This window comes from Labrus bergylta, chromosome 18, assembly GCF_963930695.1.
Source record: "Labrus bergylta chromosome 18, fLabBer1.1, whole genome shotgun sequence".
NCBI classification, from domain to species: Eukaryota; Metazoa; Chordata; class Actinopteri; order Labriformes; family Labridae; genus Labrus; species Labrus bergylta.
The window spans coordinates 13,160,548-13,186,109 of NC_089212.1; the positions used below are offsets into that span (position 1 = coordinate 13,160,548).

Consider the following 25,562-nt stretch of genomic DNA (forward strand, 5'->3'; position numbering starts at 1 on the left):
TGATGGAACCATTTCCTAAGCCCTGTTATTGGTCAGAGCCACAGTCCAAGCTTGACATGTTTTATTGTGACTATAACACCGCACACAGCTGGCCCGAGTCCTACTCAATTGTTTTGAATGCATGTTTACACCATAGTTAATAGACACTGAAAGGTAAATATACGAACCATTCATCTTATTTTGTCACAATGTGTCCTCTGGTTGTACCTACCAGGTTATAGCTGTCATGTTAGGTTTCTCAGTGCTGTATTACTATGTGAGCTGACAGTGACTGTGATGTGTAAGTAGGTCTGTTATTCTGGCTGCAGCAGAACCAGCTGCTTGCATAAGCGTTCAGTCTGATTGTTTTTTTTTTTGTTCTGCACTGACCACACTGACTTTTCCTCAGGTGCGTTTGACAGAAAAAGATGAGTCGCTTTCTGAACGTCCTGCGGAGCTGGTTGCTGATGGTGTCCGTCATCGCGATGGGAAACACCGTGCAGAGTTTCAGAGATCACAGTTTTCTGTCAGAAAAGCTTTACACAGGCACACCTGAGTTTGGTGAGAAAAACCATGTTTGACTGACCATATTAAAATGACTTTAAAGGGTGCCACTATAAATAACACCATATCTTTTTTTTAGGTCAATGCTTGTGAGATTTAAAATGATCTGATTTGATGTTGTCTTTGCTTGAGCATATAAACATACACAATTAGATAAGACTTTTTAAAAACTATATGCATATATGACTTCATTCTAAAATGGACCATTGAGTCTTGTTTTTTTTATTACCTAAGCAGATTGATTGGGCTCTTATGTTAAAAAAAATGAGTTATGGCTTATTTCCCCTATTATTTATTCTGCTTTATTTGAACTCTTTTCCCTAACCCCTGCCATCCTGACTTTCATTTTCTTCCAATTTCCTTAGTGAATGGTCTCCAAGCTCGAACTTTTGGTATTTGGACGTTACTGTCATCGATCATCCGCTGTGCATGTGCCATTGATATCCAGAACAGAACGTAAGACAGTTCTCAATTCCTAGGAGCTGCTTATGTTGGCAGACGTAATGTGTTCTTACTTTGTGTCGCTCTGGGTCCTGCAGGCTGTATCACATCACATTATGGACGTTTGTGCTGGCCCTGGGCCACTTTCTGTCTGAGGCATTCATCTACAAAACTGCACCTCTGACGATAGGGGTCATGGCACCTCTTATTGTGGCAAGTGAGTGAGGAATGAACACATTTCCAGTCTTTAAAAGGTTTTACCACATCTCTAAAAAATCTTGCTGTGTTTCTGTAGGTTTCTCTGTCATAGGAATGCTGATTGGATACCAGTGTATTCCAGAGTCACAGGAGGAAGTCGGAGCAAGACAGAAGAAGCGTAACTGAATCTGGGTTGTCAGATTTTCCTTTGGTCCATTGAACCCACCTCCACAATAACCACTGGACACTTGTGGTTTGGTCCCACTTTACTCCTGCTTGTTGCCTTGAAGAACATCAGATCTGGATGAGGATAACATCTTAAGACTTTGTACATCTCTAGCTGGTCTGTATTACATGTTTTCCAAGTTTTGCTGCTGCAATCAGAGAGCTTTTTGTTACAGAAGCGTATGTAACACGACAGTAAACAATTTGTTCATCATGAGTTCATTCTCAATTTTGTAATATGTAACGAAGTTTGTGAATGTTAAAGTCATTGCTTGAATGACCTTCATTCATAAATAGTTGTGCTCATGGTTTCATTTTTATTTAATTGTAAACTTTTGGATTTATGGAAATGACAGTGATGTTTTTGTTTTATCAAATCATACAACAAGTTCATATACTTAATTTTATTCATGATTTTCTTAAGAACTCTGACAACTTTACAGTATAAAACTATGTTCTTCATTACGAAGACTCACATCTCTCAGCAAATTCTTTTCATGTTTGATCTGTGCTGTAAAAAGTTTGTAAAACCTTTAAGATGACCCACAATTATTGTTCCATAAAAGTTTTATTTAGTGATGTGATTTTTGACATATTTATTAACGTTGTGAACAGGTTGTGAGACATTTTTATTTCATTGGTGTAGACGAGTGCTATGCACCATATTAGAAAAAAAGTTGTTATTCTATGCTGCTCAGTTCTCATATTTGGGTAAAAGTAAGACGTTTTACTACATGATTTCTGTCTTAAAACTCTGGATTTGGTTTAGGATAGATTCAAACGCAGTTAAGAAGTGCACAGTGTTTTATCCAAAGATACAGTTCAAATATTTTAGGCCATCCAGTAAAATATGGAGCAAACAGACTCCAGAAGAATCCTGTTTTTAATGTTGTCTTTTTAAATACTTGACTCGTTTTCTCTTCTCTGTAAAATTCAAGAAGAAATAAAACAGTAATCTCTATGCAGTCTAAAATAAATCTCACTGCAGCATGAACTTCTTTATAAACTGGGTAGAGGGTGTAGAAACCTTTTTAACAGCACAGTAAAATGTTCTAAAGATGCCACGGAAAATATGGCACCTCTTTAAATCACATAAGTCAAAATAAAACAGGAACTAGCCACATCAAGCAAAACATTGTACACAGCATGAACTACATTTCTCAGTAACAACTTTACCATCTAAGAGGATAATGCATCAAAAACATTTGATTGTGCAAAAATGATGATCAGAGCATGCTTTGCCTGATCCTTTAATCATGTTTGTGCTGTTCTGATATGCTTAATATTCCAGACACTGACATTGTGTTGATCCACTAAAGATCCCTTACAGTCTTACAAGGACATTCGCCTTTCAAAATTGTGATCTGATGCATTATCATCGTTCATATTTAAAATCAGCAGTTCACAAAGAGTAAAAACATCCATGAGATCCTGATCATGAAAACCATGACCGGTCACACTCGACAGTCTGCGTTAGACTTGCTCCTTCAAGCAATGAAACGACAGAGGCCAGTTACACAAAATATTGGTCCACTAATAGGACTTTAAATATTGCTAATTCATTTCAAGAACACTCTATAAACAGTAATCAGAGTAGGTTGGAAAAATCTTGGGAAAAGTCCATTTCAGTTATTGAGTGTGGAGTCATTTGGAGTCAGTGTGAAGGCATCTGCACAGCACTAAAACGTATCAAATGTCGACATTAAATAAAATAATAAAATAAACATTTACTAAATATGTTGTTTTAAAACTTGTGTAGTTCCAAGTGTGTTTCCCTTACGCATGATTGACTTGTGCTTGCTTTGGGATGAGTTAAGTTGCACTTGGGATATCAGCCTGTCTCTCTAGTGTTAATGCCAGAGAGGCGAGTTGTACAGTACATTTAAAGCCTCACACATCGCTGCTCAGTATGAACTCAGTCTCATGTGCTCAGTCTTCACAGCAGCTTCTATTTGCACATGTATGTACATTGACGTGTCAGTGTTTGGATTTTTTTTTTTTTTTAATCTGTGAGTGAGGTAGTGTCCTCAGAACTTCCTCTCATTCAGGGTTACAGGTGCAGAGACGCCTCCTTCTTCTTCTTCAGCTGTTTTTGTCTGTAAAGGACATAAGACAAAAAGAAACTATTATAAAAACCCACAGTTCAACAAATGGATACATTTTCTTTAATAAAGGACACAAAAATGTTAATTTATCACAGAGTTCAGAAAGACAACAAAACAATAACAACAGTATAGCAATAAGTAAGGTATTTTACCTGCTTTTTGTAACATAACAAAGAGTAAGGTCTTTTTACCTGCTCTTTTGTAAAGTGTCTTGAGATAACACTTGTTATGAGTTGACGCTATACAAAATAAATTGAATTGAATTGAAATTGAATAACGCGGACAAAAATTCAATAACATCCTATTCCCTTTCACAGTTCTTACCGTCATTCATTACAAATGTCAAATGATCTGTTACAAAAGTTTTTTTGATCAATGCAAAAAAGCTTTGAAACAAAATAACTTGAAACTGCTAGAAACATTTTTTAACACTAATTTTATCTTTAAAGCTCCTGTGAGGAATTTTACCTGGTTATGAAATAGACCGAAACAAATTTTGATTCTTGTCGACGGATCATGTTTTATTCCACAGTAAAAGCAAGTGATGCTCTTACTGAAAACCTTGTTATGAACTGAAATACAATTTAACTCTTTTTAGTAGAAATGAACATAATGCCTGTCAATTAATAAATATTTTTTTTGTAAATTCAAACACATTGTGCTTTGTAACTATTTAAAACCATGGCAACAGGTTCTGTGGCACTTTGAGAAAAAAGTGTAAATTGTGCCCTTGTCCTTTATATGTGTGTATATAGTTTAACTACTGCAGCGTGTTTGTGCCCCTACCTTCCCAGGTGTGTTTTGGTTTTAGTGAGCTTGTGGGTTTATGTCAAGACTCCCGTTGCCAGGTGGCACTGCACGTTGTGGCGCCATAGTCCTGTACCGACGACACAGAGTCTGTAGGCTGGAACGATAGCTTTGGTGTCACACCTCTGAGAGCCACCTTCATGATCCTTCACACACACCATCTCCACTTTCAAACTGCCTAACTGTGAAGCATTACTGCCGTGCGACATGCACTGATATGTTGTTCTATCCTTTCATCACGCAGCAAATCATGCAAAATATCACATCATTTAGGTGTACTTTTATTTAAGGTTCTCGTTCTCATTTGAGTTCTGATATTTTGCAGGATTCAGCTGCTTTATTGTTAGAATTGTACGTTTTTGAACAGGCAAAGAAACACAGCAGCAGCTTTTTTTGAGCAAGGCAAAATGTGAGCAGCAAATTTGTTGTGAGAACATTAAAGGCAATCGTGAGCAGCTAGATGCCACTTAGTTTTATTTGGTATTACTTAATTTTAATCGGAGATACAAAACATATCAGCTATTAACAAAAAACATTAATCATAATGCATATATCCCAGATTAATTAGATTAAACCTCTATTTTGTATTAAAGGTGTTTGTTGGTGTTATTCACATAATTTTAGTGACTTATAAAATGGATCATTTCAGAGTACTGATCTGATTGACAGCTGGCAACCGCACCCATAAGAAAGAGCAACAAAGCTCGTCTTTGCAAAAACTTAAAACAGAGTTTGGTTTTCACAGGAAATATATAAGAAACACGCTGTTATAGCCAGTGGCAGAGCTGTCAGACAGAGCAGAATTGTGCGTTCTGCAAACAGTGTGTGAGAGGATGCTTTTAGTGAGATTAGAGGAAAGGTTTGAACCCGTGCCGCAGTGCCACCCTGCATTCCCAAAGACTTTATAATACAATTTATAATACAGTCTAAGTGCATTCCCTGGTTTGCATGCTTCAGCGTGAGGACTGCTACAGCGCAGAGTCAGGGCGGCATCTCACACGTTCCCTCTCCACAGGGATGTGAAGATCCCACCTCTGACTTTGTGTAACACACATACACACATGTACTTACACTCGCTGTCTGCACCTCAGCCTGCAGGTTGGCCTTCTGTCGCCTGAGGTCAGATTTGATGAATCCTGTGGTAAGAACAGAGGAGAGGGAAAAGTTTTATGACTAATTGTGTTTAATTTGTAATCGAAGAAAGAAAGCCGATGAGTGATGACTCACATCTGCAGTACAGTGTATTTTAGGGCTCAGAAAGGTTGAAAAACAGAGAGGAGGCTGGAAAGTGCCATGCTATATCTCAGTGTTACGTCAAATTGCAAAGTATCTACAAAACAAATTAGGTCTCCTCTTTCCAAGATAGTTTAGGAGCCAAATTACAGCATTGATGTCAATAGCTTTGAAAGTGGTAACTAGCAGGTTGTTATGTTAAAGAATATCACCGACATTAATCATAGGCTTTGGCTTTAGGTACTAGTAAAAAGTTTCAAACGTTATACAGAAAGAGAATAATTTTGGAAGACACATCAACTCATGTTTGCAATTCAGCATGAACAAAAAGGTAAGTGACTATTTTTATTGACTTGTGCCTGTGATAAATACTGATCCTTCTTTTGGCCACTAGGGGGCAGCATTGTCATTAAAAATAGATGAGACTCCATGTGTAACTTGCTGTAAGCCCTAAGGATTGTGAGGATTGTGTTTTGCCCAACCTCTACACAAAGAAATGTTATTTCTTAGTGCCTCTAATAATAATAATAATAATAATAATAATAATAATAATAATAAATTAGATTTATATAGCGCTTTTCTAAATACTCAAAGACGCTTAGAGAGAATGTGACATGCTTTGTGTCCACAGCTGCTGGTCTGAGGTCAAAGTTCACTTTTGTTTGGGATGTCGTTAAGTGTAGTTTAGTGGAAGTGTGCTGAGGAATTAGAGAAAGGTTAATATCTTACCTGTCATTACTGATCCTATCAGCAGAAAGACGCACAGGAAGATGTTTCCAGTTAAAGTACCCCATTTATCAATAATCTTCCCCTGAGCGATGGTGAAAATGATTCCAAAGATCTGAAATGAGAGATGAAAAACATGGTATCCGGTCATATGTTTAGTCCACACTTTCATTTTTTTCACACTAAAAATGCTAATAATGCTAACCTGAGCTGAACAGTTAAGCAGCCCCGATGAGGTTCCCTCTGATTCTGGATAGGTGAGCTCTACGGCAAATTCAAAGCCCAGGGGGAGATATCCTGTCATGAAGAAGCTACAGACAGACAGACAGACAGACAGACATTTTCATCAAAAGCCAGCAACAGAAAATCAGCTCTATTAATGTTAAAGTAGGCCGCGTGTATGTTCCTGTATAATACATTCTGTCTGAGTTTCATGGAATAAAAGCCAGACAGAGGATTTGCTATGGAAACCAGCTCTGGACATAATCAGTTTACCACAAATAGCAATCATTAGAAAGACATGGCAAGTAGACTCAAAAATGATTGGAGCGATAATTGGGCTTTGACAAAGTAGCACTAATGCCAGATGAGGAAATATAAAGAAACATGAGGTGTACCAGAATATGTTTATAATAATGACAGAAATCTCTTAAGGCATTATTAGTCAAATGAAGATCTTTACGGATCAAATGTGAGAGACAGGGGTGTAATTTTAACCTCCAGATTAGAAGGCTAAAGATGTTCATGATAAGTGTATAACTGAACCCAAAAAGTGAAGCTCCTTATTCTGTCAACTTTGAAAGCTATATATCGAGACCTCTAGTGTAGATTGACCATAAGAGTTCAAGCTTTAATATCTGTGTCGAGCTGGCTAATAGTTTCCCTATCTTACTCGAAAATGTTATTTAATTTCATGAATGGCTTTAATATTTGTCCAATTCAAGGACTCAAAAGTGTCATGATTTAAATTTAAAAAAGGGGTGTTTTTCACATATATTTTGAAGGACCAATATTTTGCAAAATACATTTTAGTTTTTTCAAACATTAATATGTGTCCCTAGTCAGTTTTTTAAAAAAAAATTATGAGAAATGTCCACACTCTCCGTCTTTTGCCTGCTCCACGTAACAGAAAATGTGTGCTCAAACAGGCCATTTAGAGATTTTCACTTTGTGACATCACAAAGGGAAGTAACCCCTCAGCCAGGTGGGTGACACTCCCACAGCTATGCATTTGTTCTGCCATCTAAGTCTACTGCTGCATTCATGTGGTGTTGGAACACATTGGAAAAACAAGTTTCCGAGTTCTAAAATGCACATGAACACCTGCTCAAGTCGGAACAACAACTCTGAAACTCAAAAGAATTAGGTGCCTGACTTCCCGACTTGACATCAGAATCATCATCACATAGGGGGAAAAATATGTTTTGTTAATGTTAACCACTTTTTTATTAATTCACGTATTGCACATCAACTTTTTGCTCAAATATAACTTACAATATTCTGACTTTCCAGAACTGAAATCACTTGAACACACTAAAATCAGAAGAACAACTTCCCAACTCGGAAACCCGAGCAGCACATGAATGCAGCACACTTTCTCACCGTAAACAATAGGGCATGGAGCAAGAAAGCCAGAGCCACATCCCCCTACAGAGGGGTGTGGTCAGACCCAGCTCTTGCATTTAAAGCAACAGACACAGAAACAGCCTGTTCTGAGCAGGGCTGAAATAGAGGGGTTTATTGAATTAATGAAATATAGGATCAGTGTTTATTTTTAACAAGAAACCTCACAGACATGGTTTGGGGAGCTCTGAGACTTATTTAAACTGGTTGAAAAGCAGGATAATATGCAAGCTTTAAATATAATGCCCATTACTATCTAGTATTGTCTGGAAGTTTTACTTGCAGGGGTTATTTTTTTTTACAAATATTTTGCATGTTAAATTGCATGGTTTTGATGCGTATAACATCTGTAATGGTGACCTACCCTAAAAGTCCTGCCATGATGAACACCAACCACAGGTGACCCAGGTTGAGGGTGACGGCGTAGACCAGCATCCCAATCAGAGAGAGGAGATAAATGCCCAAGGTGGTTTGTCTGAGGAGACAGGAGAGGAAAATGCATGAAACAGTGACTCTCCAGCCGAGATGAACATTGCTTACAGTATTTCTGTGTCAACACTGCAATACTTTACTCTACAATCATTAAAGAAATCCAACTCAATCTGATTTTATCTTAAAATAAGAGTTTAAAATCCAATTTGTTTGCTTCATGCCTGGAAAAGATGATCAGGATAAAGAAATCAGTCATGAAAAAGCTGTTCTGTAAAAACATGCACATATCTGTAACGCCTTTTGATTTCTAAGGGGAAAAATATTTCCCTCAATGTCATGAGTTCTTAGAAATAAAAATAATGTAGACCTCAAATTCAATCTGGAAGACACTGAAATTGAATAGCATGTGTAACCTCTAGCGCTTCTCTTTGACATTCAACATGCATCATTTCAATGTTTTAAACGTGTAGAGAGAATTTTACAACACAGTAAACAGATGTCATAACTACAAAAATCCTGCATTTTTTTCATGAAAAGATTACAACGTATCAAATGTGTTTTTCATTATAACTTCATGGTGAAATGCATATGTAATGAGCAGTCCCTTTCTGAAAACTCAACATCAGAAATATTTCTGAATTGCTGGAAACCCCTTAACATAACCCAGACCACCTGCACAAACAGGCTTACTCTGGTGAAGCTCTCTCTTGCACAACCATGCGTAGAAAAATGCTGCAAAACATTTTCGTTCATTTAATAAAGTCTTTGTTCTCTATTTGGGACAATAGGAGTGTGAGGGTGAACAACATGGATCTATGGGCTCGAGGGCTTAAACAGTCAAGCATCCTGATGGCATTTAAGGAATCTGAGGACTGAAGAATTGTTTTCCCAGTCGTATTAGTTTGCATGCCAGTTCACTGAAGGTAGTATACCATATTTAAATGTACTGTATATTACTAAGAAAACAGATGAAAATGAGCCGTTGCTCTTAGGAGAAAAGTAAAAAGTATTGAAATTGATGATCAAGAGCAAAAATATAGCATTCATAATCAGACACCAGTTGAACATTTCAGATATTAAGATTGAATTATTACATTTTCAATGTTGAATGGAAATGCAGAAAGGCTGGGATCCGACTTGGGAGGAGCAGCAGAGTAAAGCCTGTCAGTTCAGATAAGCCGAGAGCGACTTCAGATCTTAAACGCAGTTCCGCAGGATTTCTCATTCGTGCGCTCACTTTGAACAAAAGCTTGGATTCACTCAGACATCTCACAGTGAACGGTTGATTTAAGACAGCCAAACAAATGTAACAGCACAGTTAACAATGTAACAGCACAGTTCAACCACTTCCTCAGAATTTTGGTATCATAGATTCACTGGAAGTACATGAAGCAAAGTTGACTTTTTGACATGTTAGTAGTGTGGATGGATTTTTAAACAGACTGTTATGGTCCCCCAAAGGGTTGATCCTAATGATGTCAAAACCATGACCCTTTCCTTAAGGACCATCAAGTATTAGACATTAGTGTAAACTTTTTTTCATTTTGAAGATTAGCATCATTCCAAGCTTGCTTTTGTATTTAACTTGATGCTCTGCTTCAAAAAGCCTCTTGTCTGCCTAAGTTTTCTTCTTGTATTAAAAAAAATAACTTTGTAGTTTGCAGTACTATAAAATATAGAAGCAGATAAAGTATAGGCCTACACGGATGCTCCAATAAATCTCTGTGGACACTCCCTTTATGAAATTCATAGGTTTGTATCCAGCCTGAAAGATGATAAGTTATAACAATTGGAAACCCAGAGGTATTTGTATAGCGGACCTACTGAATATACTTTAATGGAGAACATATATAGTTTACTGATATTTCCCCTATTTCAATGTAATGGATGTAGGTGCAAAACAGTAAACTATATACCAGCTGTTAAAGGATTTTTCTTTTGTTTCTTTGAGGCTTTCAGGAAATGTTGGGAACACGCTCCTCATCTTTAGCCTATAAGTTTAAAAAAAATAACAGTTTTATTTGCAATGGTGATCACAAAAAGATTGTGAAGAGCATGTACACTAAGTATGATTCGTGTTTGGGAAAGTAGAAAATTCATAACATCTGAAATGACTGAGATTTAATAATTAGATTGAAGAAGAATGTTTGAAGATCTGGTATCTTGTACTGATTGTTTTCTCTCACTCTATAGAGAGAGAAAACTCTATGGAGAGTTTGACTGAGTCTTGTTTCCTTCTAACTGCATTTAGGTATTTTTAAGCTCAGTTTGGGAAAAAAAAACATTTGACCCTTTCAAAGTGTATGGTTTAAAAGTAAAAATGTATTTTAAAGAAACATCTTACTTGTAGGTTTTGGTCTTGTCCAGCCAAAGTCCACATATGAGCGACCCTACCATGCCAGCAATGACTATTGTCAGACCAATTCTCCCAGCATTCACCTCTTCACCCTGAGAGGAACGACAACGTGAACCACATTAGAAATTTCTCTACCTACATTCATCTTGTCCTAGAAGCTCTGAGCCATTAACAATGAAAAGTCCCAGACCCCTTTTATCTGTGTCAGGGTCTTCTACAGTGCAGCTTTACAGTTATTAGTGTAAAGAAGATCAAACAAAACGTCAGCCAGCCAGGCGTGACACTGAGTATATGAAAGAAATGAATTAAAAAAACAAGGTAAAGAAGCTAAGGAGGCATAAGACTGTAGCACTTTTTTTTTTTTTTTTTAAAGAGGGACACACTGGGACTTACAGGATACTGTTCAATGATCATCCGGTTCAACAGTGTTGAAACAGCATAGAAGCAGCCAACGTTCAGACCTGCAGACAACAAACACAAAACTATTATGAGAAGGCCTGAAACACAAGGACAAGGTCCAAATGTCTAAGTGATCCATTTGTAAAAGTTCACATTTCTGTATTCTTCCTATTAGCAATCATTTACATGACGTCATTGTAATGTGACCTTTGAGCAAAGAGACGTGACGACTTAAAGTCACACATCGGCCGTGTACCAGATGTCCATGTGTTACGATGACACATCCTCATATCTGTAACAACAGTTGATAAAGACGATGTGTTTACACATGTTTGTGTAAACGTCTATTTTGAGTCTTGTATATCTCTATTACCTTTCACCTCAATAATGCTCCAACATTCCAGCCTGGATTAATGATAACATAGTCATCAAAAAGGACCTCCGCCTTAAACTTTTAGCATGAGCGCTTTATCATGATCAGGTAGGAAAAACCTTCCACTTCACATATATTATTTTATCTATGTATTAAACACTCATTACACTTTATTCTACTTTGAGTTTATTTGAAAATCTTGTTCGACAGGTGTCTTCTTTTTAAAGAAAATGTGCTTTATTAAAAACTGCGAGGGGACATTACATTTTTACGCCGTGTTAATGACACATGCTACACACACAAAGGCTGAAATACACACACATGCACAAACAGGATGCTGCAGACATGCACTAATGGAGAGATGTCAGAGGGAAGGGGGCTGCCCACAGCGGGGGAAAAGGTGCCTTGCTCAGGAAGTGAACTGGCAACTCTCCAGCTACCAGACCAATTTCCAGACATGGTCCACACCGAGAATTGAACCCGCGACCCTCCGGTTCCAAACCCAACCCAGCCAAACCCCTAAAGCACCTTTCGTTTGCCTTCACAGAATTCATCCAGCTCTTATTATGGCTGCCACTTGTTTACTTTTGGGTCATTTCACTCAGCTCTGAAGGGGTCAAAAAAAAAGAGACTATACTTGTCTGCAGCATGTGAGATGTTGTCTGACCTGCATGTCACAACGATGTCATCAAGACACACAACCTCCTCCTCTCATATCTATGTGATAACATTTAACATGACCTTCATATGACCCTACAGCGATATCACGCTATCTTTGGAGGTGATAAGACCTAAGTAAAGTCGTGTATGCTTTGATATTACTTCATCCAATGTGACGTAGGATGTTCCTCTGTTACCTGCTTCTCACATGTGAGGTTCTGTTTTTTTTTCTGTTTGGGATCATTATGACTTTAACTATATGACTTAATGACTTATTATCTCTAAGATATTGACTGATAGAAAGATAAAAACCGACTAATGGTGTCATTATGGGACGGATATTTTCTTTTTTTTAAACTATATGGCCTTACTGACTAAATAAATTAATAAATAATACTGTAAATAAACCATTAGAGGCACAGATAGACAAGTGTGTAATGTAGTGTGTAACATTAACCTAAAACAAGTCTGTAAATAAAATGGAGGGGCCCACCATAGCTGACCACCAGGAGCATGAACGGTTTGTTAGTCAGCAGTCTCAAGATAGAAGCCATGTACGAGTAGTCCTCAGGGGGGATGTTCCTGGCCTGAGCCTGGGCCTGAGTGGGAGGGATCTCCGGTCGCTCCTGAAACACTGGATAAAACACACACACACACACATATTTCACAAGATTACTTTTGCGTTAAAGATATAAGAGGTTTATGATCTTAGAGAGAAAAGTATTCCTTTCATTTAACTCGAAGTGATCACCTGTTCTCTTATGGTAAAGAAACTGGTGGGGGGAAGGAGGACGAGGGGAGCAGCTATTGCTACATATTGTGAAGTCATTTGTAATGCTTGTTCCTCCGCTTTTATAACTGATCTAATGAAAATATAAATGTCTACCTTCAGTGTCAATGTAACCTGGCCCAGATTAGCTTCTGCACACACAACACACTCAACATAAACATTTACAAACATAAACTCCCTAATGTCTTTAGTGTTTTCACATAACACTACAGTTGCTGGATGACAACTGAGCTGGATAAATCCACACTGAAAGACTATAAGATGCAGTAAAAAAGCTTCTAAAATAGCTCGAAACTGGACTCGGAGTTAAATTAACTTATCTCTGCTTCAATCCCATGTGAGTGGTTTCAAATGTAGACTATTCACTTTGAAACAAAGTTTTTCTTTCATTTATTATAATTCACTTGCTAAATCTGTTTGCAGTTCTTCCTCATTTTAGAGTCTCTCTGGTTATTAAAACTTAGTAAGTAGTCATGAAAATGAAACTATGTCTTGTGTTATGTTTGGAGTCTTTAAATGGGGTTTATTAATCATAGAGTCTTGAACGCAGTGAGCAATTCGTAGCAGATTGCAGTGTTTCCCCTAGGTTTACAGCTTTGGGGGGGTGGGGGGGAGGGGACACACACGCCGACGCGAACACTTGAAGGAATCTTGGTGTTCATGCGTTACTTTTAATGACAGCTGTCCTTTTCTATCGGAAAGGTATCCTTAAATGACTTCTTTCCCTGATTTCTGACTGTATCCACTATCCTATTTCTACAATAAAGGCACAAACAGCCCAAAAATAAATCTAAAAAAATATATATAATATAATATATAAATATAAAATAATATATAATGGTAGGGTTAACACTGGATTATGTATAAAAAAAAACTGCAGTTACATTTACTCAAACTCCGAGTCAACATAATGTTGTGTTACATACTTTAATTGTAAATGGTAAATGGACTTGAGCTTGTATTGCGCTTTCCTAGTCTACGGACTACTCACTTTTACACCGCAGGTTACACCTACCCGTTCACACACTGATGGCAAAGGTTGCTACGTAAAGTGACCATCAGTATTGACTTATCACATTCATACGCATTCCGAAGCAGCAGGAGCAACTTGGGGTCAAATGTCTTGCTCAAGGACACATCGGACATGAAGCTGCTGGAGCCAACTGAGTCACAGCCTCCCAAAACTTCAAAAAGTTCAGTTGTCTGGGGAAGGTAACTCTTGTTTGTATACAATACAATAAATCAAATCACTCTGAATAATATATTAACATAGCACAAGGGTTACGGTGCAACAATGAATCTGACCAGTGGCCCTTTTACCTTAACCAAGGATCTTTCTCTGTAACTATCAGGAAGAAAAACTCTCTAACTCTGTCAGTGAGTTTTAGTGAAAGGAGGATTTATCTGAGCTGAGGGGAAAGATGATTACATAAAACACTTCCATGGCTTCCTGACTCCTTGCTTCTATTTCACATTGTGTCAAAGCACATCCCATCTAAAAAGGTGGACAATTACAGCAATTACTGCAGCTGCTGCTCTAGTGAGCTGCAGCGATGTGGAGCTTTCAGTAGAAAGCACAGCTCAGCGTTTCTTCAGCGCTGCATGAACAGGCCAGCAACCAGACAAGAAGCTGGACCATCAAGTAATGAATGACACTGTTAACAAAGAAGACACCCTAAAGCTGCAAAACAAATTCACAAGAATAATTTGTTGCCTAGATAATATTACAACACAAATTAAAAACACAACAGGGTTTATTATATGAAACTGAAAGGAACATGCAGTCCTACTCCCCCATACTCCCCTCAGGCCACAGATACAGATCTCTCACTTTCCGGACTAATCGAGCCATGTCAAGCTTTGCTCCCACATCTATCAGGCTCATAAACAAATGATCTATTTCTTATTTATTTTGTAAGACCACTCATTTAACCGCTCATAACAATTATTTATGACCTATCATGCTTTTAATAGAGCCACTTGTATGTCTGTGTTTCTGCTGTTGTTTTTGTGTCTAGCTGTATGTGTACTGATGCTCTTTTACACAAATGAAGTTCCTAACGGATAAATAAAGTTATTTGAATTGAGTTGTTGTTCTTGGCATGAGTGAGCAAAGAGCTCTGACTGCTCTGATCTACTCTATGAGCCTGTATGTGAATGGATCTATATTCAGCTTCACGCGTGGACTTACCGATGATGACAAGGATGAAGATGACGGTGGCCACTCCTGCACTGATGTAGAACATGATTCTGATGTGTTGTGCTAACTCATCCATGTCGTCCACATTAGGCACAAGGATAGGTGGGATCAAGAACCCAATGGCAATACCCAGCTGTAGGCAAGAGATAGAAAATGTAAAAAAAAAAAAAAAGACCCTGCACTACTAGCTGATTAGTACACACAGACACACAAACACACAGTAACAGCAGGTAGACAGCCTTAGAGGGAGAAAGAATCATTACAAGTTCAGAAACAGCAAACATATAAACAGAAAAGTAGTAACAATCACAAAAGGGATGTGTTTGAGTCTCTGTTATACATAATTTGACATTATGGAAGGCATGCTTATTACTTGGGGAGGTTTATGACTCTCACATCTATCCTTCAGTTAAATGCAAACAGTCAACACTTGACCTCGGTCTGTCCATCGCCTGCAACAAAAAATGATTTTGTAATGCCATGAGGAGATGAAGTGCAATGAATAACAAATATATGTGTACAGATTAGATATAGTCTACTGTTCCTTTGTCTTACTGCTGTTTTACAAAGTGCATATGGTGTGCTGTTCTTCTTCAGGGCAATGCATAGTATAGCCCACGTAGTAATGTATCCATCTGATAAGTCAAATGTTTGCATGCTGACTGTGGATTAATGGAGTCTATTTGTTATTTAATTCAGGTAGTCTTTTGCAATGTGTACATGTACATGTCCTTAATTTGATCATCAATCTTTAATTGTATTGCCAATTCATAACAAATGCTATCTCAAGACACTAAGCAGGTAAAAAAAGACCTTACTCTTTGTTATATTACCAACAAAGACTTAACATTAATCCATCATGAGCACAGCACTAAGCAACATTTAGCGAAGTTACAGTGGCAAGGAAAAACCTCTAACAGAAGCATACTCAGAGGAACAGCCATCTGAACTGTGCTGGGCTTGAAAAATTTGGATTGACGGAGGGAGATGCAGGATGATGTGCGTTTGTTGTGCAAGCCTGGTCCAAATGTTACAGGATTCAAATCAAGGACCCGCATCAAAACATCATGGTCAAATGGAGGGAAAACAAAACTATCAGTTTACTCTTTATGTAGAGATACCAGACTTTCAACAGTGACAATACAAATTATTTACCCCTCCCTTTAAAGGTGCTAGGAGGTCAATTTAGTTTCAGTTGGGGTCTGTTGGGACCGATCCTAATGCCAATCTAAGCCAACAAGCTGTTTCAATACGTATGAGAAAGGCAGCAACCATCTCATCACCATCTCAACTCTGTCAGAAAACAAGCTTCAAAATGCACAGATAATCCAAGGGGACATACAGTATGGGTTGGGACTAAAATTTCCAAATTTGAGTACCACATGAGTAGTGCCAACTTCCTCAGCTTCCTACAGCCTCGAAAACATTCCAGAGGGGACACCAGCCGTGGCCCCTCTGCTCTGAGGGAAAGGGGAGGGACAGAAAGGGCTAAAAGCTGACAAGAAATGTTCCTTAAGGTGTGTGCAGGAGGGTATGTTACAGCTGCCCAGATATATTGACCTGTCACTCGCTACAGCAAAAGGACACATCAGAAATTTTTGCTATATTGATGTTATGTGTCAATGGCTAAATGAACAATCATGACTTCACCCTGTCGCCGTTTGCTAGAGATATCAAACCGTAATTGTAAAGTCATCTGTTTAATTATAGTGACGTTTTTGAAGGGAAAGAAAAAGACAGCATTTCCCTATTCTGAATGAGTAGAGCAAGTCTTGATAACTTGTCCTAAATGCAAAGCTTATTCTTGCCTCTTTTATGAAGTTATTTTTGGAACACAAACCCTCATTCTGTCTGATCTTCAAAGCTTTGCAGAAATCCTGCCTACTCTCTGCTAATGTGGACTACTTATAAACATCCAAGTGGATATGAAAAAGAAAGGAATAAAGTCTTGGTGGGCAAGTCAACAGCATCAACCATGTGCCCTTTTGTCTTAAACAGCAGGGTTCAGGATTTAGGGACAAAACAAGAACATGTGCAACAATGAGCGGTATGCATTGTTTGGACTAAGGCAGGTGAGAGAGGACAAACTTCAACGGAAGGGAAAAAAGGTTGACGAGGTTAACGACCATCAAAGGCTTTATGATTATGGTGCAACCACAAAAACAACAAAACAACTCCTTTCGGTGGACTGTCACTCTACTGCAAATTGTCTGCATCCTCTGCATGATCTTTTAAGTTGAAAGTCATGTGACACCCAGGTTTTTTCCATTCCCACAGCAAGGTAAACAAAGTTCTACATGTGAAGTTGAAGGAAATATGACCTCAGACCACATTGACATCAGTCCTGGCTAGCTTGCAATGGATGTAGCTTTCAAATTTAATCATTATTTTACCCCAACCATGGAAGCGTCGGCGGTCCAAGCAGTACACTATACCTGCCATAAACATCTCCACTTGTTGGGGAGAACAAAACACACATACACAAACAAACTTGGGACAATCAGAAGAAACATCACCCTCTCATCTAACTCTTGTTTGAGTTTGGGGAAGTTTCTATCACACACCTGTTCTCCCGTGTTCTTAGGGAGTGTTTGAAGAAAGAAGACCTGACATTTCTTTTGTCATATAGGAGGTAATGTTCAAACTGTTTTACTTCAAGGAAACCTTTGAACTCATTCTGTTAAAGCTTTATTCATCACCTTGTATTATACTACATGTGGTAGGGTACAGTAAAGTAATCTGAGAAAGCCTGAGGCAGTTGTGAAAGAACTGATAGGAAAAATTATGAATGCTTAAACTGCTTGCCTCTGCAAGATGGCATACTTATAAACCGAGGTAGACCCCATAAGCACTTTGAACACATGGACACTTTCGGCCTCCAACTGCAGAGAGAATGGTTGACTATGATCAATGCTGACTCGTGACTCAGTCAAACATTCAATGGCAGACGCTGACATGTACTTGCCTGTTTTAAACACACTTACATTAAGATTCAGGGTAAAGCGTGTTAAAGTTGAGCTCTCTTTCACTCTACAAGATTTTGAGCCTCAAAGGTAAGAAGACACACACCTGGCTTCCCAGAACTCCAATGGCACAGGCAGTAGATACCTCCTGCTGCCCAAACCACAGGGAAGCAAGTTTGGATGGGATCCCCAGGAGATAAACGGTTGATACTGAACACACAAATTGTCCGAAGAAGGTCATGGCGAACATGCTGGGGTGGGCTGTGCTCGTCTTGATCCAAGCTCCGATGCAGTTGAAGGCCGAGCCGACCACAACCACATCCCTCATTCCCCGGTTGTCGAGCAGCCAAATGACGGGCAGGATGAAGGGGATGTAGGTGAGGAAGTAGATCATGGAGAGCCAGTCGATGGCCATGCTGTCGATGTTATAGAAGCGCATGAAGATGTTGCTGATGATGCTGTACTGCAGCCACATGAAGGCGTTGCTCATGGAGTAGGCGCTGAAGATGAAGAGCATGACCCATCGCCGCTTGTAAAGCTTCGTCTCCATCAGAGGAAGGAGCTGTGTGGTGTCCGCAGCTGAGGCCTCCAAACTGTCCTGCAGAGGCAGTTGGTTGTATTCTCCCAAACTGGTTCTCTCTTTTGTAGTTGTCCAATCAGTGTCTCTGGTTTTGACACATCCATCTGTCCACTCACCAGAGAATTCATCTTCAGAGCTCATAATGGAATGCGTCCCAGGTCCTCCAGCCATCTCCTAACTGCTACAGGGAATAGAAAAACATTTCTTCTCGGTTGCACACTTTTAACACTGTGGCAGTTTACCTGACTAACCCCTCCCACCCAGCAGGTATTTCCTTCATGCTGATCAAAAACAAGCGCTCCTGCTGTGCCTAAAGTGGAGATTACTGCTAATTAGTCCTTCTGAGTTAGCAAAGGTGGATCTGGTGTGCAGTTTCAAATATAATGAGAGGTGTTGGCAAGTCATCAGCCACAGACTGAAGCTGACAACGGTGACAACGCTCTCCTGCCTGCTCTGGTGTTCAACACCTCTTTAGTCATGTGATTGGTCTCTTTAGTTAGTTTCACTCCTCCTTTCTGCTTATGTCATGGATTCAACTAGTACTTGACAACAGCTCTCTATGTGAATCTGGAGGGACAGTCAAAGAAAGCAGCTTGATTTTATTGTAAAGGTAAGGCACATGGTACTCACACACAGTCCCAGAGATGTGCAAAGGAGCTAAAGTCCATTAAGCAAAGACAAAAATGATCAACTAGAGCCTGAGACGTTTGTGGTTGGTAAAGATGCAGAGCTTTCAGCCACATGTAAATAAGTGAAAATATGAACCTAAATCTGCAGCAGTGTATACTTATATTAAACCATTTAATCATGAGAATAAATCTTTATGTTTCAACTGTAGATTTAAAAAATGTAAACAATCATCTTAATACACTATAAAACAAGTTAATGATTTGTGTACCAGTGCATGTCTGAAGAGAGGAAGTTAGCCTCTTTGCTTAAACAGAAGATGACAACATGTGGCTGTTCAAAGACCAGTTATTAAATCACAGTGTTTGTGGTTCATTAATTGGATTTAATAATGCCCAATCACTTCTTATCACATTGTTTGTCAAGGGCGATAAAATACTGGCAGAGCTGAGGCTAACAGATTTTTAAAAAAAAAGTTGGATTATAATATTTATGCTGTCAGGGAGTCTTGGCACAGTGGCTGAATTTTTACTCTTTTGGCTTCAGTGCACTGATTAAAAAACACCCCAGGAATAACACTTAATTTGACCAGATTATCAGAAAGGAGCCCTTTTATATGCCGTCCTCCACAATCCTACATAACAGCCATAATCAGCCACAGTGATGGAAATGCTATCCCTATTCCTCACGTTTTAATTCCCGCAATAATTATTTACAGGCAGGATAGTTAATTTAAGCATGAGTACCAGACATATACATGTATATTATTAAAATAATTATCATCACAGGCATAATTAGCATGCTATTTATGGAAAAAGTGACACACTGCTGCTTTATGAATTACAATAGGCCTCTTCCATCAAATACACTATGTATTCCCTGTATTTATACTGTATGCCTGATTACACAAAATGGATTGACTTGGGTAGAAAGTCAATACACTGACACGGTTAGATGAAGACAGCAAGTGCAAGAAGTCACTGATCGTTTCAAGCATTCGGTTATTGTCTTTCTTGTAGATAGAGACATCAGACTGATCGTTGAACACTCTATAAAGAGGTTTTAAGTACTGAGGTGTGAGAGAGCATGATCAGAGTTTGAAATGAGATGTTGTTGTGGTTCTAAAGGCTAAAGTGCGGAAGCGTATTGCAATCATGTGGGGAATTATTTTTCTCTTGGTGTCTTGTTATGACGAGATTTTTATCTCGTAATAACGAGAAAATATCTGGTTATTACAAGATAAAGATCACGTTATTACGAGATAAAGATCTCGTAAAGATCAGGCATCTGAAGGCGTTAAGGTTGTTCAGACGGAAAGCAAAGCACACTCTGACCTACTTGACATAGCGTTATTCTTCAGGAGCAGTTAAATAGATATGGTATGCTTCACCGATATAAAGTCATGCATCTGAATTGCATTCAAGCTGGCTATGTGGTGTCTCAAGATACGCTTAGGCATTTACTATAAATACTTTAACCCCATGAAAAACAACTGCGGCGCTGGAATCGCCTGCTATGGTGTTTCTACTAAAATGTTGTTATGAGCTGCCACTGGTGTACTGTACACTCCTATAAACAAAACCGCACCTCTTCATCACCACCACCCTAATACTTTTCCAAAAAAAAAAATTCCCCACATCAATGCAATATGCTTCCGTACTAAAGTGTGGAAAACAGTGAGTCAATATCAAACAGAGTGAAAACTTATTTTTCATGGATATCTATTTCTTTGTGCAGGATTACCACTGTGGTAGGATTTAGGATACACACCATTTTTTTTAAGATACATTGAGTTAATGTTGACAATACCAATCAATCATCAAATATGGAACATTTAAAATACCTCGTATTTCTGACTACATGTTCATTCTGCAATAAAAAGTTCATTCATTGATTACAAAAACAAAGAAACAAGGGAACGTTGTAGTCCATTGGAATTACTAATCACTACAATACAGCTTTTTCTATATTGTGAATTTGACTTAAGTTAAAAATTGTCATTTGAAAATGCAAGATTTTTACAGGATATCTGATTTTTAAGGATTATTATTTTGATAATTGTGTTCTTATTGTGAACTCAAAGAAAGAACAGTTCAATGTACTTAAATAATGGGAACAATATGTGCTTGTAAGTTATTTGGAGTGGACATTCATATTTAGATATTTTTCTATCTCTATTCAGAGTTTTAAAAGAACGGCTGAAATGATTCTGTAGGCATGTGTTTTCTCTGTTGTAGCTGTGCCTGTCTAAAAAAGAAGCTTAAACTGACTGAAAGTTTCCGATTGGCAGCAAAGTGCCCCTGCTGCCTGTAGCCCCCTGCTAGACCACGTCTACCTGCATGGAGCCATGAAGCCATGAATGGAGGGAGTGAAGGGAATAAAGGGAGAACCGAACAATCTCTCACACAGAAACTGCAACCCCAAATCCACATTATGTTAACTATTCTCAGAAGTTTGAAAGTGAATTGCTACACCAGGAGCCTCATTATTAAGTCCAGGATACAACATATGTTGAAGGCGGAGTAATCGCTTTGTTGGCAACCTACTCGCCGTATTTCCGCCAAAACAGCGCAATAAAACGCGTAACAACTGCAGATAGATCGATCGATCATAAAACAATGTCATGCTCCTTAAACTCCATAAGCCTATCTCAAACACTGTCGCTATCTGGGCTACAAACTTCCTCGCGATCATATTACCCTTCCTGAAAGTCTCATGAGTTGTAAACATGGCTGCAACCCCCCCACATGCTACGACTTTATGGACGTTTCTCCACAATAACACTCACAAAAAGGTTTAAAAAAAAAGAAACGTCAGATGACCATACCTGGAGCTCGGCAGTAGCCTATTTGACTTACTACGATACACAAACATTACGGACTGTGCTAGCACAGGATGACTAAGGTGTACACGTCATTTCCCATTTGGGTGCCGGCCTCAAAACAAACAGGCATGGTTTAAAGGAGTTAGAAACTGGTTTCCAAAATGCACATATTAAGTCCTACAAGTGAGGGCCTTTTGTGGAAATACAAACACGAAAAAGAAAGGAGACCCGGGGCATTAACAATAATCACTCAATGCGAAAAGGGAGAAGTGCGTAAAATCAATGCGCAATCTGTTTCCCTCGCGCTTTCTCTCTCTCTGAGTGACTTGCTGTCTGTTTACAGGTGAGAGAAGTCATTCTATATGATGACGTCATTATATGTGCTGGGCGAACTCCTATTATTATTCATTCATATGAATTCTGGGGACTATTAATAATTATTAGTAATACTTATTAGCAGAAGCTCATACAAATTTCGAACATTTAATTTTACACTTCAACAGCCAACAAAATTCACACTGAAAGTTCGCACAGACGGGTCCTATCATCAGTTTATAGTTTATAATAATAAGAGCAGTGAGGGCGCAGTCAATGCGCGCTCGTCGCTGGTTGGGGCTGTTTGGACAGCCTCAGTCTGTTAACAGTAACTACAGTCTGCACTGAAGATCACACTCGTCTCTGGTAAACTAAGTTACATTAGAACAGACGATTGAAGTTTCTGTTTCATATCTCTCCACCTCTGTGCGCAAAGTTTCAGTGTCCCTCCACCTCTGTGCGTAAAGGCACACTCTCGTACCCTACTGAAGAAGTGCTAAGTCCAACCGCTTCAGGATCATGGTGTATGTATGTAAGAAAATATTTTTAAATGATATCAATGTTAGAACTTAAGACCCAACAACATGACATATTAAAGGGACTTTGACAGTGGATTACTCAAAAAGTACACAGTTAAAGTACTTTGGTGCAAGTCGTCTAAGTATTTAGTCCAACCATGTCAGAGCCATGCTGTACTGAAGGAAATATTTTTTTAACAGAAAGTTCACAGGAAAACTGTTTTTCCTGTGAATGTAAACACCTTATTTTGAAGAAAAGGGTGTTACCGCAGACTCACACTTACTTCACCGGAATTCGAAACCATTCCTTGTACAGTATTTTGTGTGCTCCCGTTTCATATACGAGAATCTCAGTTTTATTCCTTTGGCCCATTTGCAGATGTCTGATTTTCTTTGGCAGTTACATCAAAGAGAGACAACCTCTTCATTTCTCAGAAGAAAAAACAAGTTAGGTGGCCCATAGAGGACTAGTACTTCAGATTAGCTCTACTTGGATCAGCTGAATAAAATGCTTATTAAATTGGACTATTGGTGTAAAAAAGACTATCAGTTACAAGGGTTTTTTTTTCTGTTGAGCTTTGCTACTTGAAGTACATTTTGTTGTTAATCCATCTGTTCTTAGGTTTAATTCGATTCTAAAAAGCTGACAGGATTTGTACTACTAACTGATTGATTTACATTTGATAATAACTGCTTTGCTTAAGTAAAACCTGTAAGTAATTCTTCCACCACTGAAGAATGTTGGGCTCAACAGGAAGTCAGTGCAATGCTCCAACAAATCCATCCGACACAGCCCACCAAACCAAGGGAAATTCATAAGCCCTGATAAGCTTTTTCAACATAAGCAGGCATTGTGAGTATACAGATAAGCTTCAACATGTTAGCTTGAATACACCTGGCTGTCTGTTTCCTTACCACAGACTATGAGCAAACAAAAGTAAAACATATCCGTTAACTGCAGAGGGATTTTACCAGAATGCATTAAGGCTCAAATATCCCTTGAGCTTATTCTCGCTTGATACACATTTACTCCAATGGTGAAGAATAACAAAAAGTTAGGCAGTAATATAGATGTATCAAAAAATATTAAAAGTCAAGAAATATGGTGACAGCGTGATATACAAACTTTTCAATATCAGACAAAAAAAAACAATTGCTTTATAGAAGACTGTAACGCATTTAAAGGGATGCTCCAGCCTCACACTTTACTCTAGGATCATTATGCCTCAGTCATTTTTGGTAGATTATCCTAAACTTCAATATTTCCCAAATGTGAGGTCAAAGGATCACTACAGATCTTTTTTTTTAAAGGAATCTTCTTTGTTAGGATTACAAAAAAACATTTTGAATCAGATGAAAAGCACAAATGGGTGCCCTGTTCAGGTTTGGGTAGAGAACTGGGCAAAGCAGCAGCATAAAAATCAGGTCTTGCGACCATTGATGTTTAGAAGAATTGAAATTTTTAACTTCTTAGAATATCAATTGATTTTGAGTCGATTGCATTAAGTGATTGCAATATCGACTGGGTATTGTCCCATCAAATAGGAACCAGTCAGTTTCTGGGTGTCTTGGTAAGGGTGGACGGTTGGGGCCAAACAGACAACATTTGCCCGAGGCCCACTAAAAGGGTTCATCCAGCCCTGGGGTTTGGTCTACTTAACGCTAGTCTGGTTGAAGATGCACATTATATAATTTCCCTTCTGTTTTTTGGAACCGATAATATACATCAGAAAAAAAAAGTTGTGAGTCACCTGATTTCCAAAAACTCCAATTGAGCAGGCTGTGGACACTTCATCTGCCCCAAACCACTCGGACGCCAGGCGGGAGGGCATCCCGAGGATGAAGACCTGGCCGAGGGAACTTGCAAACTGTCCGAGCATGGTCACCCAAAATAGGTTGGGATTTGCGCTGGCCACCTTGATCCACGTCCCGGCGCAATTGAGCGCGTTGGCAAGCAGTGCCATGACCCGCAGTCCCTTCTTATCCAGCAGCCAGGTGACTGGAAAGATGCAGGGAATGTAGGTGAGCATAAAGATCATGGACAGCCAGTCTACAGCGAAGGCTTCCACGTTGTAGAACCTCATCATGATGTTGCTGATGATCCCGTACTGGATCCATTGGTACGCGTTGCTCAAGGAGTAAGAGCTGAACAGGAGCACGATCATCCAGCGCTTCTGGTATAGACGCGTTTCCAGCGGGGGACTACTCGCTCCGTTTGGGATGCCGCTGCATTCAATGTGGCCAACTGCCTCTGGATCCTTCGTCCCCAACTGTGGACATGTATCCCCCGTCTCCTCTAGGCCCATGTCCTTTGTAAAATGAACATTATCTTCCATTTTTCAATTAAAAATAGATAGACAGAAGTCCTCCTCCACTGTGAACACCTACTTGGAAAAATGTTAAAACTTTAGTTCCCCTAGACAGTCCAAAATCATCCAGCTCTCAAAGCCTTTACCACAGGACTGAGGTAACTTCAGGTTTATCAAATGCTTGCTCCATACTAAAGGACTGACCTGCTCTCCAGAGGTTCATTTAATAGTCGTGTGTGAGCAACCCCTACACAACATGCATGAACTAGGTAGAAGCTGATGACTTTTACTCCACCCAGCTGCTGAGAGAAGACA

The 25,562-nt window shown here is 38.9% G+C and overlaps 2 protein-coding genes across 8 annotated transcripts; one reads left to right on the plus strand and one right to left on the minus strand.

Annotated features, from left to right (window-relative positions):
* The first annotated feature begins 13 nt into the window (after nucleotides 1–13).
* On the plus strand, nucleotides 14–2,384 carry erg28 (ergosterol biosynthesis 28 homolog). 2 transcript variants are annotated; one of them, XM_020629993.3, is made up of 5 exons: nucleotides 14–153; nucleotides 389–540; nucleotides 909–999; nucleotides 1,083–1,201; nucleotides 1,280–2,384. In XM_020629993.3, the coding sequence occupies exons 2-5, from the start codon at nucleotides 408–410 to the stop codon at nucleotides 1,366–1,368; spliced, it is 432 nt and encodes a 143-aa protein (XP_020485649.1). In that variant the 5' UTR covers nucleotides 14–153; nucleotides 389–407; the 3' UTR covers nucleotides 1,369–2,384. The 2 variants fall into 2 exon arrangements, with proteins under 2 accessions (XP_020485649.1, XP_065822528.1); XM_065966456.1 differs by having other exon boundaries at nucleotides 149–280.
* On the minus strand, nucleotides 1,797–25,479 carry flvcr2a (FLVCR choline and putative heme transporter 2a). Of its 6 annotated transcripts, none has more exons than XM_065966448.1 (12): nucleotides 22,109–22,258; nucleotides 18,181–18,835; nucleotides 15,103–15,244; nucleotides 12,615–12,755; nucleotides 11,083–11,150; nucleotides 10,678–10,781; nucleotides 8,266–8,376; nucleotides 6,484–6,589; nucleotides 6,282–6,393; nucleotides 5,391–5,455; nucleotides 4,299–4,416; nucleotides 1,797–3,503 (listed from the first exon to the last, which is right to left on the minus strand). In XM_065966448.1, exons 2-11 carry the CDS (start codon nucleotides 18,823–18,825, stop codon nucleotides 4,342–4,344), a joined length of 1,569 nt encoding a protein of 522 aa, XP_065822520.1. In that variant the 5' UTR covers nucleotides 18,826–18,835; nucleotides 22,109–22,258; the 3' UTR covers nucleotides 1,797–3,503; nucleotides 4,299–4,341. The 6 variants fall into 6 exon arrangements, with proteins under 6 accessions (XP_065822520.1, XP_065822521.1, XP_065822523.1 ...); XM_065966449.1 differs by having other exon boundaries at nucleotides 18,181–18,832; nucleotides 22,109–22,195; XM_065966451.1 differs by lacking the exons at nucleotides 18,181–18,835; nucleotides 22,109–22,258 and adding an exon at nucleotides 24,690–25,479.
* Between the last annotated feature and the right edge of the window lie 83 nt (nucleotides 25,480–25,562).